General features: G+C 38.1%; 1 protein-coding gene across 2 annotated transcripts in view; it reads right to left on the reverse strand.

Annotated features, from left to right (window-relative positions):
• LOC106872142 (NADPH oxidase 4) overlaps positions 1–11,617 on the reverse strand; it is an 86,395-nt gene extending 74,778 nt beyond the window's left edge. For both annotated transcript variants that reach the window (XR_016237798.1, XM_089339100.1), the window contains exon 1: positions 9,634–11,617. Coding sequence is in view for 1 of the 2 variants with exons in the window: in XM_089339100.1 (XP_089195226.1) it covers positions 9,634–9,690 (57 nt within the window). In the remaining variant the exon portion in view is untranslated. The remainder of the gene's footprint in view (positions 1–9,633) is intronic.
• Positions 11,618–17,500: the final 5,883 nt, after the last annotated feature.

Raw genomic sequence — 17,500 nt, forward strand, 5'->3', positions numbered from 1 at the left:
TTCCTGGAATTAGCGCGCCAAAACGAAGACTTTTGAACTTTACCATTAAGCTGTAATTAGCAGAATCATATGCACGCGCACACGTTTTTGGTATGCTGCTATATTTCATGTTGAGAACTTTTTAGGTCTTAATAGACACAAAATGTGATCTATTTCTAGCGCATTAATTGTCCACGTTAGTGGTCGACGTTATTTTTTTTAAATATATATATATATATATATATATATATATATGATAGATCGTTGACCAAACACCATTCAATTTTTTTTCTCCGTGTTTTTCTCCTTGTTTTCTCCGTATTCTTTCTGTTGAAGAGCGTAGCTCGAAACGTTAAAGACTTTCTGTATTCCCGAGCGTCAAACTAATACATCTGCTTGTTGTTTACACCACTTGTCCTCGTCTGTTGTTTTTTTTTCGTACATTCTCCCATATATATATATATATATATATATATATATATATATATATATATATATATATATATATATATATATATATATATATATATATATATACGTATATATATTCAAAAAAAACATGTAGTAAATAAACATACGAACATATACTAAATACGCATACGATCAGAAAACACAGAAGGTCACAAACTCTTCAGTTTTCGGCCAGAGGATCAAGCGCAATTTCGGCCATTATCGATAATATTGCTTCTACTCTGGTGGCACCGACAAGAAACTTGCCGGGAATGGGACCAAAACGTAACAAAACGAGACCATTAGTAGACGGACGAGAGACAAAACAATAAACAGAATAAAGGCTTAGGGCCACACGAAGACAACAATTAAAATGATAATAATACATATATAGCAAAAAAAAAAAAGCCTTAGGGCTCCAAGACAAGACAAAAATGCCTGCGAGAAAGCGCGTGTTGACAAATATATTGAAACCACTTGTTTTACCTATCTGTTTACAATTGGGCATGGGAATTTATGTAGCGTAGGAGATATGAAAATTAGGATTTGTTTGAGAAATTGATTGAATGCATTTCTAATTTTCGTGTTCAATAAACTGGTCAACAAAATGTTTTGTTTTTTTTTGAAATAGCTGATTTATAATTTTCTATTTTGTTTTTAGATAAATCTTTTAAGTTCGTGCTATCACATTAAATGCACATTAAATGCTTCAAACTACAAAAGACGTGTTGTTTACTCGCTTTCCGCGTGTAAAATACAAATATTGACAACACGTGCTATTTTCAGGATGTTGACGACAAAATGTGCTGTCACGCACAAAATGACAGCTCCCAAATCCTGTTTCCTGACTGGGGGAAAATGATCAAACTTTAAACCTCGATAACTCCTTAAAAACATTTTTCAAGAAAAAGTGAAGTAACTCCAGCAATTCAGTTTGGAAAAGTACATTAATGTACCAAATTTTAAAATTTTCGATAAACTTTAATTTTTGAAATGCTGGCAGCCAAACGGAAAAGATCGTAATCTTTAAGAAAGCTTATTGAAAAGGTCTAGAGATTTCCATTGAAAGACATTTGGTTTTTACGAAATCAGAGTTGTCTCAGTAAATTCCCAAATATGTCCTCAAATACACCTCGCAGCCTCTATATAATGTGTGTGTGTGTGTGTGTGTGCGTGCGTGTGCGTATGAAAGCGTGTGTGTGTATTTATGTACCAGTGTGTGTGTGTGTATTACCAGTGTATGTATGTATGTACCAGTGTGTAAGTGTATGTACCAGTGTGTGTGTGTGTGTGTGTGTGTGTGTGTGTGTGTAAATATTCCAGTGAACTTAAAAACATCAGCCGAAAATGTTCGAAAGAAAATGCCACGCAAAACAGGCAGACACACAGACATAGACCTACTTTTTTCCCTTTCTTTTTTCTTTACCCAATTCCACAGAGTTGAGGGTAGGAGAGACCTTAGAGCAAGACAGAGGGTGGGTTGAAGTGGGGGAGACAGAAAATAAAAAAAAAATAGGGTGTCATAAGATCTTTGCTTAAAGGCCTTCCAAACTCACTCTCGTAATAACCACTTAACGTTTGTGCAAGATAAAGAGGAAGGCAGCCCTCATATGTAGGAGCTATGACATGCTAGAAAGAGCAGCCAAATCTAGTTCGAACCTTTTCTTTCCTGCTTTAATCTATACCTACCGACTCAAAGGGAAGCCACTTCTAGCCGGTTTTGACAGGCCAGTTACAAGATTACATCTTCAACTATTATATATATATATATATATATATATATATATATATATATATATATATATATTATTCTTTTGTGTTTCAGCCAGGCGGCTGTGGTCATGCTGGATGGGCTTCCACACAGTTTCTGCCAATCGAATTCATTCACAAGACAATGGTTGGTCGAGGAGCTATAGTAGAAGACGCTTGCCCAAGGGGCCAAGTGGGACTGAACCCGAAATCATGTGGTTGCAAAACGAACTTCTTGACCACTCTGACAAAGTAAGCAAAAAACATTGTTTGGTTATATCTGGAACGTCTCTGATCATAGAACTGCTTCGTGAACTGAGATGACCGAGGGTTAAATAACTATAACGAGCTTGTTTCGATGAATTTGCAATTAACGGCCACACAGTCAAATTACACCTGACCGTCTTCTAAAAAGAACGCATTTGAATAATGTAGTCCTAGATATACTAGGACAACAAAAAATATGCATACATATGTCTGTCCGTATGTATGTGTATACATATGTTCATGAATCAATGTCCATTTATGTGTGCATGTATGTATATATGTATGTGTGTGTATGTATATGTATGTGTGCATATGTGAGAGCGTGTATATATGTAAGAATGTATTCATGTAATGTATATAAATGTGTGTGTTTGTGAGTATGTGTGTATGTCTATATGTATTTATGTATGAATGTATACGTGTGTGTATGTACATACATATGTATGTTGGTGTGTATGTGCGCGTGCGTGTGAGAGAGAGAAAGAGAGACAGACATACATACAGACAGACAGTGTACGTACGTGCGTATGTGTGTTTCTAATAATAGCAATGTTCTCCTCTATAATTATTCCTGAGCAGTATTTCCTTCGGATAGAATTGTTTATTGTTTTAGGAACACTATACTGCATCGGAGCGTGGTATGTTTATGGCATTTGGGGAGTAACTATATATATACACACACACGCACATACACAATCACATGAACATTCACTCACACATATACACATATACACGCCCATCTCACACACAAACACACCACATATACACACATACATACACATACACACACACCTTCCGGTTGATCCAAGCCTGCAGGAGGAAATTAAGTAGACAGAAACTGTGCGGAATCTTGTCGGATGGTTTGTACCACTCTTCCACCATTTCCACTTCCTTTCCAAGAAGGTTTTCACCTCCTTTCCAGACAACATCGATACACAACACACACACACACACACACACACACACACACACACACGGATGGACGTATATCCTCTATATAGGCGCAATATGATAGAATGGTTCAACAAGTTACTGGTTTCGATCTCATCTTCGACAAATATTGTTTTCTATATCCTCGATTTGACCCCTGGTTTGTGAAAAAAATTAGGGAGACAGAAACAGGATAGAAGGCCATCGTATGAATTGTACCCGTAGGTCAAATGTTCAGCCGTGTTGCAGAATGTTAGACTGAGAATTATGTCTGTGGAATACTCGGCCACTTACACGATTGACTGAAGCTGCATTTCACTAGTCAAGCCTTGATATTGTGTCATCCTGGTTAGGTCTGGGAATTATGTTAAAGAGACAAGTGTCTTGTCTCGTCGAGGTTTTCTCTATCGTTGTTACCACAGGAAGTGCTCTGACGAACTTTCTTTGTTCCAAATCACTTTGTGCCATCTCAACTCTCAAAACGCACAGCATCTTCATCCAAATGCCATCTTGTGGTTTTGGCTGCTTTTTATGACCTGAACTTTTTCAAGTCTAATGTAAATTCATTTCTTTCGTCTTAATTTCTCCTTCCTCATGGTCCCTTACACAAAGTGGCTTCTCGCTTTCTTTAGGACTTTCTTAAAGAAGAAATTTTTTAAAGATTTACACTATAATACAAGATTAGGTATAGGAGCATGCGCAGTTGCAGTGCGTTGCTGCATCCGCCATTTGTCGCCATTTGTTATTCCTTATTCCTGGCAGATGACATCTTTGCATCACTCAGGCGACGATCTTCCAACACATCCTGTCCTCCAGGGGTTTCCCCATACGACAGGACTTATAGGCAATCGAGATACCTTCCCGGAGGATTGAACTTGATGTGTCTGTTTTGGTAGTCGTTCCTGGTAACGATTTTACAAGATCGGAGTGCAAATCGCATCCCAATCTCTTTTAGTCGCCTTTTACGGCACGCAGAGGACACACAGAGAAAGCATTGCCAACGGAAAAAAGCATAAATGTATGTGGGGAAATGCAGTCAAGAGTTTGAGGGGCAGAAGCCCCCTTCTACAATGGGCTTCCACGCAGTTTCTTTCTATCAAAACCACCCACAAGGCATTGGTAGGCTCGGAGACTATAGCAGAAAAAGGTCAAGGTGTCACGCAGTGGGAATGAACCCGAAACCACGTGGTTGCAGAGCGAACTTCTTAGCCACATCTCTGTTTCTATCGATATTTACTTTGGAAATAAAAACTAATGTACTGCTTGGTGTTTTATTTCTACTGGTCTCCATTGAACTTTAGTACGACGTTGTTTTATATATCTTCTTTTGATTTCTCGCTCTCTATCGTTCCCTTACCTGGAGCATATTCTATGTTTAGTTCTTGTACCAATTAGTTTTCCATTGTGGCCACCTAAAAACGCTAAATTGAGAAGAACATAAACAAACTAACATCTGTTGTCAAGCAGTGTCTGTGGTGGGGGACAAACACAGACACAAACACACATATACACATACGTGTGTATGTGTGACACACATATATACATACGTGTATATGTGTGTCATAAAGGCGGCGAGCTGGCAGAATCATTAGCACGCCGGGCGAAATGCTTAGCGATATTTCGTCTACCGTTACGTTCTGAGTTCAAATTTCGCCGAGGTCGACTTTGCCTTTCAACCTTTCGATAAATTAAGTACCAGTTACGCACTGGGATCGATGTAATCGACTTAATCCCTTTGCCTGTCCTTGTTTGTCCCCTCTATGTTTAGCCCCTTGTGGGCAATAAAGAAATAAGACGCATATACACATACGTACGACCGGCTTCCATACAGTTTCCATCTACCAAATTCACTCACAAAACTACAGTAAAAGACATTTGCTCAAGGTGTCACGCAGTGGGACTGAAATGGAAACCGCTGCAAAGTGGCCTTCTCAAGCACATAGCTACACCGGCATCGATACCTGTAATGGCTTTTATCACCGAAATTCTCTAAGTCTAGACATCGTACTTTCAGTGATATTTCGGTTGGATGTTTTTGTTGCCAATGAAGTTAAAGAGCGTAATTTCATCTGAGCTGAACCTTTGTTGCGAGTCATTCACAAATTAATCTTCCTGTTATGTTTAGAGCGTCGACTTTTTCTCAGTACAGTTTCTCTCGTGTGTGTATGTGTGCGTATATATATATATATATATATATATATATATATATATATATATATATATATACACACATGCATGCATATATGGGTACAGGATATCACCAGCTGTGCAAATAACATGAGATACATAAACAACGAGAAAAAAACGGAAAACAAGACAAGGCAAGTAAACGGCTGTCTGTCTACTCCTCGTTTCGAGCACTCAACGACAATATGAGTCTTCAAAGACAGTTGCTCCCATAAATTCTAAAATAAAATTCAGGATTGACGGAGGGTCAAAACCTAGCCGTAATTTTTAGCAGCTTTCAGAATGAGAAGCGAAGATACTTTCAAGCGTTTAATATTGACACAATTGTGAATAACAATAACGCATAGCAGACAAAAAAAGGATAACCTGATCTCTTGATTTAGAGGCGAGCGACAGCAATGGACAAATGTTTCGGTCTAGATTTTGCCTCATCTGTTCTAATCGCCTCCGAAAAGATACTGACAATTTAACAGATACAAAGCGGAAAGAGTTTAGAACAGCCATGTGCAACAGTCATTTAGATTAATTAGAACTTTAATGAGCTAAGAGAAACATAATTCTAATGAGTCATTCGCATAAATTTGGACAACGAATTACACGGAATGTGGTGGGGGTTTAAATGCTGAGTGTTGTGCATTATAGTCTTTTAAATTATTACGTTTTCCTTCACGTAAGCACATACACACACACACACACTCAAACTTACGTATGCTACACATGCTTACGTGTCTATGCACATAAACATATATAAACATATATAAACATATATAAACATATATATATATATATCAGGAGGTGTAGTGTAGTGTTCGTATGTGTATGTAGTGTATGATGAGTAAGAAGCGAATGCTTGTTACACGAGACTAATTATGCATTTAGTCATAATACTGTTATATATGTGTGTGTACGTGTATGTGTGTATATGTACATACTTATATTTACACACACACACACACACACGCACGCACAAATATATGTATTTAGAGAGAGAGAGAGAGAGAGAGAGAGACAGACAGACAGACCTTTACGTACATATATTCATCCATGTGTGTGTGTGTGTATGTATGTCTGTGCGCGTGCGCACGCGTGTGTATTACGAGATTTATCCGTTTCTCATTGTTTCGAGCTCCCTGTACCGTGTCTTCTGTGTGTGTGTGTGTACATACGTGACTTTATACAGAAATGTGCAAATACTTTCGCTCCTTCTCTGTACGTACGTGTGCGTGCTTGTGCCTGCTTCTACGTGTGTACAAGTGTTTCTGTGTATGTGTGTGCATGTGTGTATGTATGTATGTATGTATTATGCGTGCATGTGTGTGTGTGTGTGTGTGGAATAAAAATTGCAGTTGATATTTAGTAAAAAATGTTTATGAATATTTTAAGTGACATAGAATTAAGTAAGGCAAGTAACAGAGAGGAAGAGAGTAGAGAAAATAAGGGGGTGACGGCGTAAGAGGAGGGGGAAGAAGAATAGGAGGAGGAGGAGGAGGAGAAAAAGAAGAAACAGAAGAAGAGAAGAGGAAGAAGAAGAAAAGAAACAGAAGAAAAGAAACAGAAGAAAAGGAGAGAGAGGAGCAAAAGCAGAAACAGGAGAAGAAAAGGAGGAGGAAAAGAAACAGAAAAGGAGGGAGAGGGAAAGAAACAGAAGAGGGGAAGGAGGAGGGAAAGAAACAGAAGAAGAGGAGGCGGAGGGAGAGCAACAAAAGGAGGAGGGGGGGGGGAAAGAAACAGAAGAAGAGGAGGAGGAGGGAGAGCAGCAAAAGGAGGAGGAGGAGGAAAAGAAGGGGAACAACAACAACAACAATGACAAAAGCAAAAACAACAACGACCACGACCACCACCACAACAACTAGAAGGGGGGGAAAGCCTGAAGCTATGCGAAAATAAAAAGAACAAAAACAAAAGGGAAAGAGAAGGAAAAGAAAGATAAGAGAAGGAATGGAAAGAAGAACCCTTAAAGAATGACAAGATTCTTGTTCTTTCTTTTGAGAAATGACAACATTTTTAGCGTTTCAATTGCAAGAATAATAGAATTCTTACTGAAATCATAGAACAAATTCTTTCTGTTATGCTCAAAGAATGGTAAATTTCTTGTTCTTTTACAAGAGTATTTTTGTAAAATGCTAGAATCTTTACGGTTCCACTCAAAGAATTGCCATTGTTTTACTTATAAAATTATAAATTAAGCGCTTTACGTTACAAAAAGACAACTTCAATTCTTGAGTGTTTTGCTCAAAGAATGGTAAATTTCTTGTTCTTTTACAAGAGTTCTTTTGGTTTTTTTTTTAAGCTGAGGTCTTTACAATTTCACTCAAAGAATGGTAGAATTCCAAGTGTTTTATATAAAGAATTGGAATTTTTTAGTGCTTTACTTAAAAACATTCATTCTTAATGTTTTACTCAAAAAATGGAAAGATTCTTATTCTTTTTTACAAGAGTATTTTATAAGAATGATAGAATATTTACTGTTTTACTCAAAGAATGGTACAATTCCTACTGCTTTACTTCAAGAATGGTAGAATTCCTAGTTTTATTAAAACAATGATCAATTCTTTTATCTTTTGCTTGTTCTTTTAGTAATTAGACTGCGGCCATGCTGGGGCACCGCCTTGAAGAATTCTTAATCGAATGAATCAACCCCTGTACTTGGTTTTATGTTTTTTAAGCCTGGTACTTATTCTATCGGGTTCTTATGCCGAACTTCTAAGTTATGGGGACGTAAACACACCAACACTGGTTGTCAAGAAGTGGGAATGAGGACAGGCACAAACACACACGTGTGTGTGTGTGAAGAATTTTTTTCAGTTTGCGTCTATCAAATTCTCTCACAAGGCTTTGGTCGGCCCTAGGCTATAGCAGAAGACACTTGCCCAAGGTGCCATGCAGTGGGACTGAACCCGGAACTATGTGGCTAGGAAGCAAGCTACTTACCATACAGTCACGCCTGCGTCTGTTTATCTTTACTCAAAGAACGCTAGAATTTTTTTCACGTGAGATTTTTTTTTTATTGTTTATATTCTTAGAATTAAAAAGAATTTAAAGACTTACAAAGCCTCAGTGTTTTGCTTAAAGAATAGTAAATTCTTGCTGCTTTTTTTTTATCTTTTGCTTGTTTCAGTCATTAAAATGCGGCCATGCTAGAGCACCACTTTAAATGGTCTTAGTCGAACAAACTGGCCCAGTATTTATGTTGCTTTTTTCTTTTGGCTTTTTTTTAAAGTCTTTTTTTCTAGCGGTCCCGAATGCCGAACTTGCTAAGTTACGGGGACGTAAACACGCGAACACTAGCTGTCAAGAAGTGGGAGAAGGACAAACACAGTCACAATGACACACAACCAACTGATGGATAATAAAAGAAGTAAAACAGAAACAGTGCGTGTGTTTTTGTTGGCATAATGACCCTCCCGAGATGCTACAAAATCTGTTTCATTTCAGCACATTAAGAATCTTGCAAACCAAACACAAGAACAACAGCCAGTAGATAGATAGAGAGAGAGAGAGAGAGAGAGAGAGACACAAACACAGATAGATAGATAGATAGATAGATAGATAGGCACGACGAAATTCTACACATTTTCCATCCACCAAATCCATTCACTGGCAAAGGCACTGGTCAGCCGGTGATATAGTAGAAGACACTTGCCAAAGGTGCCACGCAGTGGGATTGAACACACAACCAAGTTATTGCAAAACGAGCTCGTTAACCACACAACCAGGTCTACGCTTATAAAGAACATAAATTCTTAACTGTTAACAATGACAAATTCTTACTGTTTTATTCGTTTCTACTCTAGGCACAAGGTCCGAAATTGTTATGGAGGGGCCAGTCGATTAGATCGACCCCAGTACGCCACTGGTACTTAATTTATCGATCTCCCAAAGGATGAAAGGCAAAGTCGACCCCGGCGGCATTTGAACTCAGAACATAAAGACCGACGAAATACCGCTTGGCATTTTCGCCCGGCGTGCTAACGATTCTGCCAGCTCGCCGTCTTAACGCTAGTTGTAAATAATACAGGAGAAATACGAGTGAAAATAGAGAAAAATTTGTATAAAATAGTTCCAACTTACCATAATTAACCATTTGATACTGACTGAGTTTAACCACTTGCCGATGAGAATAGCCATCAGTTATTTAGGTGTGTATTAGATGGGATGTATATAAATATATATTAGACGTGTAACTAAAATATGTATCAAATGTAGAGATGTAGATATTGATATATCGTGTGTGTGTGTGTGTGTAAGTGTTTTGAGCCGGTCTACTGTCGTTGGGTGTTGGAAACGGGAAAAGTTAAGAGAATTGCAAACAGCATGTAGAAAGTAAAGATTGACGAAGAGGTGTTGCTAAATTATATATATATATATGTGTGTGTGTATTTGTGTGTGGAGATAGGGCGGGGGAGAGAGAGGGGGAGAAAGAGAGGGGGCATGTGTATGTGTATAGATAGATAGATAGATAGATAGACAGTGTGTATTTATGTAAGTATTGGTATATCAGTATTACTCCGTGATTTGTACGTGTGTATATAAATATATGTATGCGTTTGTATACTGATGTGCAAGTGTATAAACAGATATATACATATATATATATAGATAGATAGATAGATAGATAGATAGATAGATAGATAGATACATATATACGTATATCAATAAATAAATCTACATTATGTGTGTGTCTGTGTGTGTGTGTGTATCAATAAACTTACAAGGAAATTGAGAAAAAAATATTTCACTTTTGTTGTTTTGTTATTTGTGTATAATTATTAAAATAATTCCGTTCTTGTTATTATTTTTTTGTTAAACTTGTTGGTGTTGTCTTTTCTGTCGATTATTGCTTTCTTCTTATCCTTGTTGTTGTTGTTGTTGTTGTTGTTACTCTGAGAAGAGGTTGTCTTCGCTTTTTTTCCTTATATTTTTAATCCGGTGTTTCAAATGTTTTCTTGTGGGTTTGAATTTTTCGCCGAGGGCATGAGGACAGACAGACAGGCTGTAAGCATGTGTCGACATACAGGCATACGACTGTATATTTATATACACACACACATACACACATATATATACATACATGCACAGATAGATAGATAGATAGATAGATAGATAGATAGATAGATAGATAGATAGATAGATAGATGTCGAGAATGAGAGAAAAGAGGAAAGAGCGAAGGAGAAAAAGAAAGACGGAAAATATAAAGGGAAGATTTGTAGGGTTTTTTTTATATGTATGTATGTATTTGTGTGTGTGTGTGTGTGTGTGTGTGTGTGTGTGTGTGTGTGTGTGTGTGTGTGTGTAACGTGTCTTGACAGGACTTTATGGTGAGTGAGGAAGAGACAGACAGACAGACGGAAGGATAAAAGATGGGAAGTAAGGTGACGTTATCAATGAAAGGGGTGTGGCGGCGGCAGCAGCTGCGGCACTAAAAATGACTGTGGTGGTGGTGGTGGTGGTGGTGGTGCCGGTGACTGATGCGATGTTGTAGTTGTTGTTGGTGGTGGTGTTTGTAGTGGTGATGGCTGCGGTAAAAGTATTACAAGTGCGACATTAGTAACATCTCATGTAGTAGTAGTAGTGATGGTGAGGATAATGGTAGTGGTACCGGTAACGTTAACAGTGGCGGCGGTAGTAGAGGTGGTTGTGTTTGCAGTGGTGGTGAAGTCAGAAGCGGTGGTGGTGGCGGAAATGTTAGTATCGGTGGTGGTGGTTGTGGTTCCGGTGATGATGCTTGTAGCTACTGTTGTAGTGGCGGATAGCCTCTTGTCGTGGTGGTTGCGGTGGGGTTGGTAGTGGTGGTACCATTTGTGACAGTGTGGGTAGTAGTAGAAGTAGTAGCCGTGGTGGTGTCGACGGCGGTTTTGGTGAAGGTGATAATGATGGTGGTAGTAGTAGTAGTAGTAGTAGCAGCAACAGCGGTGGTAGTGGTGGTGGTGGTGGTGGAGTCACACCCCACCCCTTTTTTTTTTGTCTTGTATTCCTAAGCGTCAGTTCAAAGCCGAATATGAAGAACACAAGAGAGAAACGAGAGGCTTTGCAGTGGAAACTGTTACAGTAGTCATGGCAGCAAGCAGAATGGTAAAGTCACGTGTTTGGGGTTAGTTTACCGCAGACTGGAACCTTAGAACGATCGGCGGGTGGTGACGGTGGTGGAAGTGGTTACGGTGGTGGTTGTAGTGAAGGTGGTGATGGTGGTGGTGGTGGTGGTGGTGGTGGTGTTTGTTTAAGGGTACGGTTTAGGTACAGACTAGTGTGTGTACTTTACGATACCTTGGCTATACACACACTTCTACGTATATATGCATGTATATATGCACACATATACACATTCATATATATATATATGTGTGTGTGTGTGCGCGTACTCACTACATTTTGGTAATTATGTATGCCACTTGTTCACAGCTGGAATAATTATATACACGTGGGCGCAGGAGTGGCTGTGTGGTAAGAAGCTTGCTTACCAACCACATGGTTCTGGGTTCAGTCCCACTGCGTGGCACCCTGGGCAAGTGTCTTCTACCATCTACCATAGCCTCGGGCCGACCAAAGCCTTGTGAGTGGATTTGTTAGACGGAAACTAAAAGAAGCCCGTCGTGTGTGTGTGTATGTGTGTGTGTCTGTGTTTGTCCCCACCAACATCGCTTGACAACCGATGCTGGTGTGTTTACGTCCCCTAACATTAATGATTCGGCAAAAAGAGACCGATAGAATAAGTACTAGGCTTACAAAGAATAAGTCCGGGGGTCGATTTGCTCGACTAAAGGCGGTGCTCCAGCATGGCCGCAGTCAAACGACGGAAAAGAGTAAAAGAGTATCCATATTCCATCTATATATATATATATACAACTTCTACACCCGTTATCTTGGTACATAGAGTAATATACGTTTATATGCTACTAGTTTTTATCAATTAATATATATATATATATATATAAATGGTGGTGCCCCAGCATGGCCACAGCTCATGGGCTGAAACTAGATAAAATGAAAAAAAAGGAAATGATATATATATATATATATATATATATATATAAGAAATTTTTTAAAATTAAAAAAGGAAAATATACACACTTTACATAGTTTTAATATACCCTGTATTTAGACACCTATATATGGTAAGGTGTGTTTGTATACCCCTTGTTCACATCCAGACTATTTCCAGCTCGCGAAGAAACCTCTACACGGTCGTTCAAACTGCTAGAAAAAGTTACACAAATATTTCTCAAATCACACCTACTGTCTTGAAAAAGATAAGATATAAAATAATGTATTCTAAGAAGCCTTAAAAAGGTTATCAATGGATGGCCACGAATGGAAACCTTTTGATTTGCTGATTCAGTATGCTGATCCACAACAGCAAAAACAGCCATGCTTTTTCGCTAAGTTATATACACATATCAACGACTATTGAAAAGTTTGCAAGACGCAACGAAAATTTTGGAAAAAATAAATAAGTAAATGAGTGGAAATCGAACCGGTGAGTGTGTTGCACAATAAGGCACTAAAAGAGAATAACTCCGCAGACACAATAATATATATATAATTGTTAAAGAGGACAACACACGTTAAGGCAAGACAAACATCTCAAGTCGTATACGTTATTATTATTGGAAAAATTCAATAATAATAATGTATATGACTGGAGATGTTTGCCTTGCCTTAATGTTTGTTGTCCTCTTTAACAATTATATATCCACTATCTCAGAAATCTACAATGGCTCCATAACTACCGTCTCGACTATAACCTTGAAGCCCTGGTAATCCGTTACAGCATTTACCTAGCGTACCTAGCCGTTTAGATCATTTGTGAATTAAACCCCCATATTTTGTGTATGTATATATATATATGAATCAAATAAAATATGGTTCGAGTCAACGACCGCCTGATGGCGTTCAGCAGCATAATATAGTCACGTGACGTAACACTAACAACTTTCTGCCTGCTGTTGATTGCATATTAGCTCGTGTGGGCCACATTTCCTCACGTTAGCCCAGATTAGCCCACCCATGTTAACTCATGAGGGTCCATGTTTAACCCCAGTATCTTTTCTTCTTTTATTACAGTGAATAAGATGACCAGTCCGATAAAGTGACCAGTTGTCGGGCCACAGAAATGTTAAGTCTTCGGGTTTGTACTCTACGCTAACAAACTTAAAACATCTTTATGGCTCAGTGGAGGTAACTCTAAATAGGAACCATAGTTAGGTAACTCCACACAGTGTAATAATTGTGTATGTATGTCTGGTTGGTGTTTATTTAATTGAGAGGCCCCAACACCACGATCCGAATGTAATAGTTTGGAAGGATATGTTATCCGGGCGGATACCGTGTAAGCTCTCAGTTGGGTTCCAGATGCCAGCTAACCATAACGGTCAGTATCCAATGTCTGTGTCTAAAATTAGTTGTGAATTCTTCCGGTGGGTAATTTTGTGTCCTACGCCGGACTGTAATAGTCCCCCGGAGTATATATTGATATTAATAATAATAATAAGGAGTATGGAGACTTGTACATCCAAAAATTTTATTTTATAGTTATATACAGTATATTATCTGTTGTATATAACTATAAAATGAATTTTATGAATGTACAAGTCTCCATACTTATTCTTATTACTATACAGTCACAAGGCAATGAGTTGGCAGAATCGTTAGCGCGCCGGACAAAATGCTTAGTGGTATTTCGCCAGTCTTCTCGTTCTGAGTTCAAATTCCGCCGAGGTCGATTTTGCATTTCATCCTGTCGGGATCGATAAATTAAGTAACAGTTGAGCACTGGGGTTGATATAATCAACTAGTCACCTGCACCAAAATTTCAGGACTTGTGCCTTTAATAGAAAAGACTATATATATATATATATATATATATATATATATATATATATATATATATAATTCTTCAGTTGTCGGATTCGTTAAACTCTGCCTGTGTTCTGATAGATAGATAGATAGATAGATAGATAGATAGATAGATAGATGCATGTCATTATTCAGTTGATTTCAAGATTTCTTGCCAATAGAGAAAGAAACGGTTTCTAACCTAGATCCAAAGTTCCTTCATTGGAATTTCAACATCAACAACAGCGTATTTTTATTTGTAAGTATGTATATATGTATGTGCAAATTTGTATGTCTTATGTATGTATTCTTACGCATATAGTTGCATATCTAGACATGCTCATATATATTTAATAAATTTCTGGAAAGTTTTACAGATTTTTACAGTTCCAGTGATAGATTGGAGCTGTAGTCTTCGAATTAGCTTTCTCCTTTCTGGTTTTGAGAAGCTTAATTTCTCAAGATTGGTATTTAGGCAGTGTGTTACATATCCCAGGGTCCCAATAATCACAGGTATGAACCTGAACTTGTAATCTGGATAGAGTAACAGCAGATTTCACAGCAGTTCAGCGTAGGTGTTCTCTTTTTCACTGATCCTCAGCTTTCTGTTAACATCCGCTGAGCAGCTAATTTCCACAACTGTGCACAGTTTCTCTTCTCTATCCCAAATCATAATATCAGGTCTGTTATGCTTACATTTTATTGAGGTCTTCACTGGGACATTCCACCAGTATTTCTTTTTATTATGAGTGACTATGGCTTCTACCATATTATGGGTTTTTATTTCTTTTTCCTCGGGATTATCCTTCCGACGGATTTCATTATAGAGTGTCCTAACTACAACGTCATGTTTCATCGGTAGATAATACCGTGATGACATTTTCGGACAACTGCTTATAAGGAGTGCGTTACGTTACGTGAATAATATTTTCTGAAGTCAACAGACACGAAAAATATATTTTATGGTTTTGTAGCTCTATTCTAGGATCTTTTTTAAAACGGGGGCCACATTTTTCATTAATGTTTTACGTAGTGTTTTTGGTACCGAAAGACTTTCAAACTTCGTATACTTATCTATTTTGTGTTATAGAACAGAAAAATATTTTTGTATTCGAATTTATTTCATGTAAAAAATTGTCTTATTTCGATAATTTCAACCAATCACTGACAAGTATTCAGTTGTTTACACTTACTCCTTTGGCTGATTAAGCGGTGTAAAGCGTATTTAATTTCCATAGCTTCGTTTTATTTGCTTTTTTCTTTTTAAATTTGCTGTTTTACCCTAACCCTAACCCTAACCCTAACCCTATCACCGATAGAATTGTTTCAGAATCGTTTGTTTATGTAGTCGGCACTTAATGTATATCGGCTGAATGGACGTCAGTGATTGGTTGAAATTACAGAAATACGACAACTTTAACATGGAATAACTTAGGGATTTCTTTTTTTTTTAAGAAGACTAAGAGAAAAAGATGTTTTATATGACACATTCTACCAGTGTTCCAAGTTTCAAAGTGTTTCGTTAATGAAAAATGTGGCCCCCGTTTTAAAAACGATCCCTATTCTATATATATATAATCAAGCATCCTCAGCTGATAGTATTTTACGTTCCAAATGATTCCCTTTAATTGGTCATGCTTTGAAAATCTAAATATATCATTGGCTACTCTATTCATTCACAAAAATAACAAGCTACGCTGTGTTGACGTAAGGAGGGGCTTTGCATTAAAAAAAAACATATTTCTTGAATTAATGAGGTTCGTGCCAGATGCAATACTAGATTTACTGACCTGCTGACCTCTCCACAGATACGGACCGATGGTGAAAACAGACTTGGCTGTACTTTGAATGCACAACAGCATTTATGTTGTGGACTACACCGAATGGGGACGGACGGAAGAGGATGTCGAAGTAAAAGAATCTATACGTACGTCTTCCTCAACTTCTTAATGCTGTGACGTCATTTAAAGGCGGAATGCGGGGTGGATAGATGTATGTTTGCGTATGTAATATACATATATGTATACGTGTGTATATGTGTCTATATATATATATATATATATACATAAATGCGTGCATATCGGTTAATTAATATATTCGTGCTTGCCTGCCCATGCATTTGGAAACCGGGCCCAGTGGACTCAGCGGAAGAAACCTTCATGGTTCAACGGAGAGGAAGGCGGCTGCAGAGAGAAAGATGAGGCAAGCAATTCACCTTGGTCATCCGCTGCATCTGTCTCCATCTCCAGACATCTCGACCTGGTCTCGCCATTGCGTTGAAGATGATCACGGACGATAGAGTGAAGTTGAAGGTGCACAACTCGTCTTCACTTCAAACCAGTAATTCCCAAAGCGGGCCGGTACTTCCCCCTTGGGGCCGGTGTAAAGATCCAATGGGGGGGGGGGCTTGAAGAAAAGTGGGGTGATAATGGGTGGCCGAAAAAGGGGCGATGGACGTTGAAAAAAAAAACTAAAATAAAGGATTAATTAGGTTAAGTCTTATTTCTGAAATACAGTTTTGAATTTGCTCCAGAAAGTGGTCAACGTTTGTGCCAGTGAGTGGAGAAGGGGCGCTAAGAATACAGCTCAAGTGCCAAAAGGGCCGCAGCCTGAAAAAGTTTGGGAACCACTGCCTTAAACGAAGTCATATTCTAAGATGACCAGATGGTCTTCGTCGCATCGAAGGGTGAACGTAACAATCCCAGTTGTTACAAGAGGCACCGATTCAGACTTGTATACATTTTATTCATTTATATTCTGCAAATGGTAGGTCTTCCCCATTCTGAGTGGAATTTGGTCTCCATATCAGAATTGTTTCTGTTAATTTGGTATACTTATATCCCCACTGAGAGCTTGCTGACAGAAGTTGATAAAGAACTGCCGATAAATTACCAGTGTATGCGTTTGTTTTCCGCTTTTCTTTGATTTGGGATTTATTCTGTTTGTTTTTTCGTTCTTCGTTGCTGTTTTTTTATTTCATTTTTGTACCAATAGCCATCAGTCAAGTCTATTCCTGCTGCTTTCCTAGAAGTTTATTTACACACAAACACACACACACACACGTATATATAATACATATATCATTCTTTAACAAGAATAGCATTG

The sequence above is a fragment of the Octopus bimaculoides genome, chromosome 21 (genome assembly GCF_046866305.1).
Source record: "Octopus bimaculoides isolate indiv1 chromosome 21, ASM4686630v1, whole genome shotgun sequence".
Classification (NCBI taxonomy): domain Eukaryota; kingdom Metazoa; phylum Mollusca; class Cephalopoda; order Octopoda; family Octopodidae; genus Octopus; species Octopus bimaculoides.